This window comes from Terrapene carolina, unplaced genomic scaffold (assembly GCF_002925995.2).
Source record: "Terrapene carolina triunguis isolate 2854851 unplaced genomic scaffold, T_m_triunguis-2.0 Scaffold236, whole genome shotgun sequence".
Taxonomy (NCBI): Eukaryota; Metazoa; Chordata; order Testudines; family Emydidae; genus Terrapene; species Terrapene triunguis.
The window spans coordinates 13311326-13320043 of record NW_020664587.1 but is presented as its reverse complement, the minus strand read 5'-3'; the positions used below and the strand labels follow the sequence as shown (position 1 = coordinate 13320043).

Genomic DNA, 8718 nt, shown 5'->3' with positions numbered 1-8718 from the left:
CACCCTACAGTGCCCAGAAATCAATGCAATATTCCAGGTAGGGGCACCCCAGAGAGAGGGACCATCACCTCCCACTACCTGCCTGCTCTGCACCGGCTGCCCCAAGCAGCACTGGCTTTCCCTGCTGCCATGGGGCGTAGCACACTCTTGTCTAGCTGGCTACCAGCGCCCAGCGCCTCTGCTTCCTAGCTTCCTCCTCGGCAGAGAGGATCAGGCATGCTGGGGCATTGACCTGTCCTGTCCAGGATGTGCCCCCCTTGGCAATGCCCCTGGTCTCTCACCTGAGTCTCCTCCAGGCAGAAGCAGCGGGTGTACACCTTGCCGTCCGTCTGTGGGTTGATCTCAATCAGGTTGCTGGTCTGCGTGCCCTCTGCCTGCCGCCGGGTTTTAGAGGCTTCGGAAAGGCACTGCTCAAAGGAAAGCAGGGGCTGGTTACACCCCAGGGCCTGGGCAGACACCATCCCTCCGAGGCGGGGAGCTGAAGACAGTCACAGGCACAGCCCCAGCTCCCAGCTAGCACCAGACAAAGTGCTCAGTGCATTTCTGGCAGCGCGGCCGATTCAGGCCACCTGCCGGCTCTGCCCCCCTCCAGATCTTGGTGCCACTGGCCGATCAAATCCACGGTCCACCTAGTCTGACAGCCGATGTCCGGCCAATGGATGCCCTCTCCTGTGCTGCATCTTTTGGGGCAATTCCCCCCATAGGCACCTGGGGGGGTTTCCTGGGCCCGGCCGGCTATGGCCCTTTCCCCGCAGCACAGGGGTTTGCAGCCCTGCTGGGTTTCACCCTCGCTGGGTCCCTGAGGAGGCGACGTCTGATCCTCGACATTAACCAGGCTGTTTGCTGCGTTTGTGACTGTCACTGGCACCGAGGCCAGCGGAGCTCCTCAATCTGCTCCCAGAGGCTCTGCTCTCCCCACCCTGCACAGCCCCAGGAGGTCCAGCCAGCCCGGCCCTAGGTAGGCAGCTCTGGAGAACATGGCCTGGTTGCTGGGGCGGGGGAGAGGGATATTAGCAAGGGGCCTGCCCCGCTGTGTGTGGACAGGGTCAGGCGGCAGAGGAGCAGAGCAAATCCCCAAGATCCTGTCTATGCATCCTGGGGCAGGTCCCCCCAACAGCCATCCCCCTTATGGCCAGGAGCAATAATGGGGCCAGAAGGCGAGCGAGGTGGCCCTGTCCCTGCTCCATGGATCAGCTGGGTGGAGCTGGCTGGTGGGCACTCGAGGAGCCGGCCTCCCTGAGCAGCTTCAGCATTTCTAGGGTAGAAGGACGGGCTCGGGACCCCGGACAAGTCACGGAGTTTCTCTGTGCCTCTGTTCCCACCTGTACAATGGGCAGAATCCCACAGGGTGATGCGAGGATGGAATCCAGACACACAGCGATGGGGGCCGGTGACGTACCCGGATGGACAGCGCGTGAGCTCCGCGAGCCCCGAGGGCGTGAACAGAGACCCGCCGGCTCCAGGAGCTGCTGGACGGGAGGGGCGTTAACCCCCCCGCACCACTGCGGAGAGCACATGCATAACTCACCCCGCCGGCCGAGATCTCGCAGCAGCCTTCCTGCATCACCATCTCCGGGTCGCAGTAGATGTGGGCCTGCTGGATGTCAAACTGCAGCGGGGGGAGGCAGACAGGCAGACACAGTCAGAACACAAAGGGGCACCCTGACCCTGCTGGGGGGGGCAGCCAGTTAGCACGCCACCAGGCCCCCAGGGGCTTGGGAAAGAATCACCTTGAAGGTGCAGCGAACCTAGCCCCCTGGCCTATACAGAGAGTGGGGGTAGGACAGGCCCTGGAGTCCCTCTTCTCGGCCAGGACGGCCCAGCCCCCAGGGGCTCCTGCCACCAGCGAAGGAGGAGTCTGAGTTTTCCCTGAGCACTGGCTCAGGGAGGAGCAAGGAAGGGGCAGAGGTGGCCTCGCCTGCCCGTGCGCACACACGCATGTGCACACAGACACACACTCACACAGAGGCTTTCCCTCTCCCTCTGCTACTCCGCCCCTCCCTTGCCATGCTGACCCACCCTTAATACTGTCCTCCCTGAGCCAGTTCTCAGAGATCCCACCTGCCCTCTCCTCGTCCAGCCCCCTCCTAGAGCCGCGCTTGTCCCACCAGCCCCTCAAGGCGGGAGCCTTTATAACACACACACACACACACACACACACACACCTGGGCAACAGGTCCCATTCAGTCCTCGATGCTACTCCTCAACTGACCAGGAGAGTCGCTGTTGAGCAATGTCAGGTGGCAGCTCCACCCACCTGCCAGGCACCCGTGACCCAGAATTGCCCCCCGGACCCTTCAGCCGCTGGGCCAGCTCTCAGCACCTCCCTCCCTCCCCGTACTGAAGGAGGCAAACGGCACCCCCGCTGCGAACGGGCCCGGGTCTGCGAGCACCACATGGCAGGTGTGTGCAGAGAGGCCCGGGGCGGCTCACCGGGACAGGCGTGCCGCGCACGGCGTCCAGGCCGATGAAGGTGTTGCCCTCGCTCGCCACGCCCCGCCGGGGCTCCAGGGGCTTGGAGGAGATGTAGCTGCAGTCCACGTGGACGGACACCAGCCGGCGCTGGATGCTCAGGGCCACCTTGTGCCACTTCTGGTCAAAGAGGGAGGAAACCCCCTTCCCGGTGAAGACGCTGCTCACAAAGTCCTTCTCCTGGGCCCGGGCCTGGAACTCCAGGCTCCGCTCTTGGCCGTTGACCCCCAGGGAGAGCTAGGCACAAAGGAGACGCTCTGACTTAGGACGCTTTCAGCGGCGAGGGAGGGAGGAGACAGACAGACGCACCGGCGGGCGTGGGGACTGGGCTGAGCTAACGCCAGCCGCTGTGGCCTCCAGGCAGAGGGGGGCTCCTTGCCCGTTGGGTTTGGAGAGACCTGTTCTGCCAATGAGGGGTCTGGGCAGCCCTCACACCCCCACTGCTATCAGCTCCGCTAACCCCACCCTCGCCTGGGGCAATGGGGGCAGGGCCATCCCTCCTCCTTGGGGGCACGTCTTCTGGCCCCAGCAGGGTGTCGGAAGCCTCCAAGGATGCCGCGGAGGCCGACAGCAGCAGCAGCAGGCTGCCGCGGGCGGCAGAGGGGGCGTGCGCCCCACCCCCAGCAATGCTAGAGCATGGGCAATTGGCTTCATCCGCCAGCGGCGAAGCCCCAGAGGCAGCAGGGTGGATGGGGTGACCCGAGCCTCTTTCATCTGTAGCCTCCAGGACTAAAGTGGCCTGGTGGGACCCTGGCGCTCTATGAGCCAGCAATGACTTCCAGCAACATGTGTTAGCAGCTCCTAGGGGACACCCTGGCGGGAGTAGGCCCTGGACCACACGGCGCTTTACTACCCTGTGTGTCGGGCTGCTCCAGGGGTCTCTTGTTCCTGGGGCGTAGCAACCGTGGTGGGGAAAACCACGGCAGCAGGAGAGAGAAAGGAGAGAAGGGAAGCAGAGGCGGCAGAGGTACCTGGGGGTAGCCCAGACGGTCGGTGACCTGGAAAAGGTACCAGTTCTCCTTGCTGCTCTGTTTCTTCAGGAGCAAAGTGAACACCAGGGTGAACTCATCAGGCAAGCCGTGGGGGAACACCTGTCTGGGGGGCGGGGGAGGGAAAGTGACATCAGAGGAGTTAGAGACGCAGCCCTGGGGGCCCCAGGGAATCGCTGGGGAGCTGGCTGCTCCTTTAGAACTGAAACAGTCACTGCAGCATAGCATGGAACCGTGTGTGTGTGTGTGTGTGTGTGTGTGTGTGTGTGTGTGTGTGTGTGTGTGTGTGTGTGTGAGAGAGAGAGAGAGAGAGAGAGACTGACACAGATTGCACGGGTCTGAGTGTGAGGCCCCCAATACAGGGGTGTGTGTGTGTGTGTGTGAGAGAGTGAGAGACTGACACAGATTGCACGGGTCTGAGTGTGAGGCCCCGACACAGGTATCCGTGTGTGTGTGAATGCACATGGCTCTGTGCAAATGAGACAGACAGACACGTTGTTTCCCCCTGTGATGCTCCCCGGGGGTGCCCAGGGTTGTGGGGTATCTCGCTAGCCCCTGCTCTTGGCATGAGCACCCCCTGTTGGTACCTGCCGGGGGCAGCTCCCTGATACGCCTGGCCACAGGCAGCACAGGTACTCCCCTCCCAGCCTCTGCGGGCGCTGCTGTCCCTCGGCAGCCAACGGACAGACACCCTCGAGCCATCCAGGGCGCCCAGTCCCAGATCCATTGGACACTCCCAAAGGAACAGTGCACCCCAGCTGACTGGTTGTGCCCACCCCCTTCCAGTGATCTGCCTTAATTCCCAGACCTCGAGACCATAACTAACTGTTATACACAACTCCGGGCACATCTCGCACTGGGGACCCTGGCCCGTGCGACGCAGGCTTTCAGCACAGACCTCACATGGCGAACGGATCCCTGCAACCCTCTTTCCCCCCTGCGCCCTCTGCCAGTGGGCAGAGAGGTCCTTGGCTCGTGCCCCCCATGAAGGGAACAGGCCTCAGTTGGAGCAGACTCAAACAGAGGCAGGGCAGGTGGCAGTGCCAGCTCTGTCCCCATCTCTCCTTGTCAAGTCACAGCCAAGCCAAGCTGGTCCAAGACTTGGGATAAAGGCCCCTGTGCCTCCTCCATCCCATGACAGCTCCCTGCACTCCTGGGGCCAGGGAAGCAATGCCCAACCCTATCCCTCCCAAACCCAGCTCCACGCGGTGCACACAGCCTCTGCAGGGCAGCGGGGTGTGCGTGGAGGAGGGGGAACCTAAGCTCTCCCTGAGAAGGCAGCCTGGTGGCTGCTGTTTACGTCTGTGTCGGGGGCCGCAGAGCCGGACGAAGCGCAAACAGAAGAGTTCGGATCAAAACAGGAAGCGCCCGCGTGCTGGGGGAGTGGGAGCTGTTTGTGTCTCCAGCAGGGAAATGTCAGGGCTCTGGGCTGCACTGGAGGTGCCAGCGCTTATGAAACAGGAGATCAATGAGAGGCAGCCAGCCTGCCAGCCAGCCTCACATCGTGTGGAAGGGTCTGTCTGTCCTCAAAGCCTGGGCCAGCATTGGCTAATGCATGCCAAAACCACACAACAATTCCCAGTGCACCAGAACACCCCTCCTCCCAGACACCCTGACACACAAACCACCAGGTGCACAAACACCCCCAACACATACATCCCACACTCATCCCCAAACATCTCCCAACACACACTCCTCCCAGACAGGCAGCCAAATACCCCGACACCCCCCCAGACACCCCAACACTCATCCCCACACACACTCCCAAACAGATGCACAAACACCCCCAACACATACATCCCACACATCCCCAAACATCTCCCAACACACACACACACACACTCCTCCCAGACAGGCAGCCAAATACCCCGACACCCCCCAGACACCCCAACACTCACCCCCACACACACACTCAAACAGATGCACAAACACCCCCAACACATGCATCCAACCCCCCCCAACATCTCCCAACACACACACTCCTAGACACTGAAACATCCACACCACCACAAACCCCCCAACCCAGTAGCACAACCCTCCCCCCCCCGCACACACACACACCCTCAGGGCCTCAAGCCGAATTCTAAAGCAATGCCCAAAGCTGATGAAGCCCATCGTACCCAGGCCAGCCCTGACCCAGGGTGGATGATAAATGAATTCACACTCCTTCCCAAGGATTCCTTCTCTGGCTAAAAGGCCAGGCACTTCCCATTTTCCACTCCCCTTGTCCCAGCTCCAACCAAAACAACAGAAAAATGGCCCAGAAGTTCCCTCTTTTTCCTAAGCAAACAAAAACTAAAGCGAAGAGAGCAGAGGCTCAAAATCCGAAACCTCTTCCTCTTTCACTGCAGCAGCTGCCAACATCTGTCAGAGTCAGAGCGGACAGCGTGCGTATGTGTGGAGGTTCCACCGGACGGATTAACTCCAGCGCTGGTCAGTTCCAGCTGCCGAATTGTTCCCACTGTCGCAAGAACATTGCCCGGCAGTGAGTCACGTATTTACAAAGGATCTCACCCAGGTTATTCTGTTTCCATGCTGTGCGGATCCTGCCAGTAGCTCTCTCAGAGGTGTGGATGGGATGGTCCCTGTCATCTATCCAGGGGGAAAGGCCTAGGGGAAGGTCCCATCGTACTGGGTGCTGCACATATCCTCCCTGCCACAATAGGCAAGGCCGACAAAGGACAGATTCTCAACCCCACTTGACAGATCGGGAGCCGAGCCACGGAAAGATGGAGGGACTTGCCCAGGGTCACAGAGGGAGTCAGTGGCAGTGCTGAGACTTGACCCCAGATCTCCCGAATCCCAGTCCAGCACCTTCCCCACAGTGTCCTCTCTCAGAGCTCCCTACGACCCCTCTTTCTGCAACTGGCGCCTGACCTCAGCCCAACATTTTCCCCTTTACTCCTCCCCGTTACCAACCACAAAGATGCAGCCACCTCCGCTGGGCAGCTGGGAAAGGCAGATGGTTGTCACCCACGTTTATAAAAGCGCCCATCGCCATTGCCTCTGGTCTCTCTTTGTGTCACTTCAATCAGGAGAACAACACCCAGAGCAGAGCGAGCCCCCCAGAGCCCAGAAAGTGCCAGTTTGGGGTGGACACTGGGGAGGCCAGAGGGGTGAGAAACAGCACCCTGAATGCAGCCAAAGTCGGCTCATGCTGGGGAGGAGCCAGCCCCATTCATCCCTCCTAGGGGGGCATGTTATTGAAAGGGACAAGGCCCAGCTGCCCGCCTCAAACGCTGCCTGATGAGAATAACCCCCCTTCCGCCATCCAGTCCGCTGCAGGAGCTAGGTGAAGGGCAGCAAGACGAACCACGGATCCCTGCCCCGCTCCTGTGGGAGGGAAGAGAGCAGCGGGCACCGGCTGCTGTTACTGGGGCTGGTGAGTGAAACCAGCCTGCTGAGAACAGAGGGCATGACACACAGCACCTGGCAAGGGGTGGGAGGGTGTTAGCCCCAGAGTCCTGGCCAGTCCCTTCTGAAGTTCCCCTGCAGTTTCACTTTAGCTCACAGAATTCTTCACTGGCTGTCCTAAGCTGCTGCCACGTTCCACCCCAGAGGGGGCTGCAGTTTGATGGTGGGTGACACGATTCCTATCTGCATATTACAGAGGGTGCAGCAGATACGCAAGGGGTTGTGGAGAGGAGCCCGGGCAGGTGCTAACCCTGTTCAGATGGTTCCCTTGCCTATCCCTGTTCAGCTGGGTACAAAAGCCTAAGGTGAAGGGAGATGTTTCCCACCCTAGGAGTGAGACACGCTAACAGTTCTGGCATGGTGCAATCGCTCCTTAGGCATCAACTAACTGGCTTGCTCCCGTCCTCACCACAGAGACAAGCTCCAGGTTACCTGCCTGTCCTGGCTGGCTCCTCATTTGCTTCCCCACTGCATACCTGCTGCATGACTCAGCCCTGAAAGCGAGCACCTACAGGAAGGGCTGGCGATGGTGCATGCACCCCGAGATACAGACGAACCCAATGCCCCCTACCCCAAACAGCCACTGCGGGTCCGGGCCCACCCCCCAGCTGTGATCTCTTTAGCAGCCAGCTAAAGGCGTGAATGGAAAAAGAGAGAGGAGGGGAAACCAAGGGGACTGAAAGCAGCCACTGAAAGAGGAAATGGCAGTAATGCTTTGTGAGCCAGTCACCCTCCAGCAGCTCAGGCAGAGGGCGTGGGCTCAACACCTCTGTCTTCCACACAACACGGGCCTCTGGGCCATGGCTGCCTAGCATGTAGCACCACTGATCCGCTGGTAGGAACCCCACAGCCAAAACAGGAAAGTCACCTACCCCCCTTCCCAGGGCTCAGCTTCATTAACAGAGAGAAACGTCCACTCCAGCCTTCTCCCCAGGCTGGGCTGCCTCTAGTGCTCCTCCCTCAGGACAGCTCAGCCCACCCCCTAGGTCCTTTCTCTCCAGAAAACCTCTCCCACATCCATTACAGCCAAGCAAAGTAACAACCTACTTAACCCTTTCGCAGCAGGACTGACACCTATTAACAGGCTGGAGAGTTCCAGGCAAACCCCACCAGCTTAAAGAGTGACTTAGTCAAGGTCCCATCCAGCCCCAGATGGCTCTGGAGAGAGACCAGGCAGCTAGGACGTTTTGACAATTTCAGAACTTGGGTGGGGGGTGGGAGAGGTCACATTTTTTTCAAAAGGGAAAGTTCATCCAAACCGCCTCTTTCCTGCTAGCTGTTTCGGGCGCAACAAATCGGCATTTTCCAATGAAAAAAAGATGGTCAGATATCCCTGACCAGCAATCCTGGATCTGACGGCGATGGGGACCATGGCAGAGCCCAGGTAGACCCAGGGGAGGAGGACGTGATGAAACAGACGATGAGATCTGATTTTAGATTCATAAATTCCAAGGGACCATTGTGATCCTCCAGTCAGACCTCCTGTACAGTCCAGGCCAGAGAACATCCCACCCAAAATCCCTAGAGCAGAGCTTTCAGATCACCCAATCCTGAGACAAACATCGCCAGTGACAGACGCCACTGCGAGCCTTGGTCAGCTGTTCCAACGGTTCCGTACTCTCACCGTACTGCCAGTCTGAATTTGTCTAGCTTCAGCTCCCAGAGATCATGTTCGATTATTAGCTAGAGCATATCAGCAAATATTTGTGCCCCATGTCAGGACTTACAGACTGGAACCTGGTCAGCCCTGAACCTCCCCTTGGTGAAGCTAAATAGACAGAGTTCCCTGAGTCTACCCCTGGAAGGCGGGTTTTGCTCATCACCATGTGGATCCCATTGTACA

General features: G+C 59.5%; 1 protein-coding gene across 5 annotated transcripts in view; it reads right to left on the bottom strand.

Annotated features, from left to right (window-relative positions):
* COL16A1 (collagen type XVI alpha 1 chain) overlaps positions 1-8718 on the bottom strand; it is an 86993-nt gene that overhangs the window by 59726 nt on the left and 18549 nt on the right. For all 5 annotated transcript variants that reach the window (XM_024199266.2, XM_024199262.3, XM_024199263.2 and 2 more), the window contains exons 5-8: positions 3444-3567; positions 2434-2709; positions 1529-1609; positions 282-407 (exon numbers count right to left, since the gene is read on the bottom strand). In XM_024199266.2, the coding sequence (XP_024055034.2) occupies positions 282-407; positions 1529-1609; positions 2434-2709; positions 3444-3567 (607 nt within the window). The remainder of the gene's footprint in view (positions 1-281; positions 408-1528; positions 1610-2433; positions 2710-3443; positions 3568-8718) is intronic.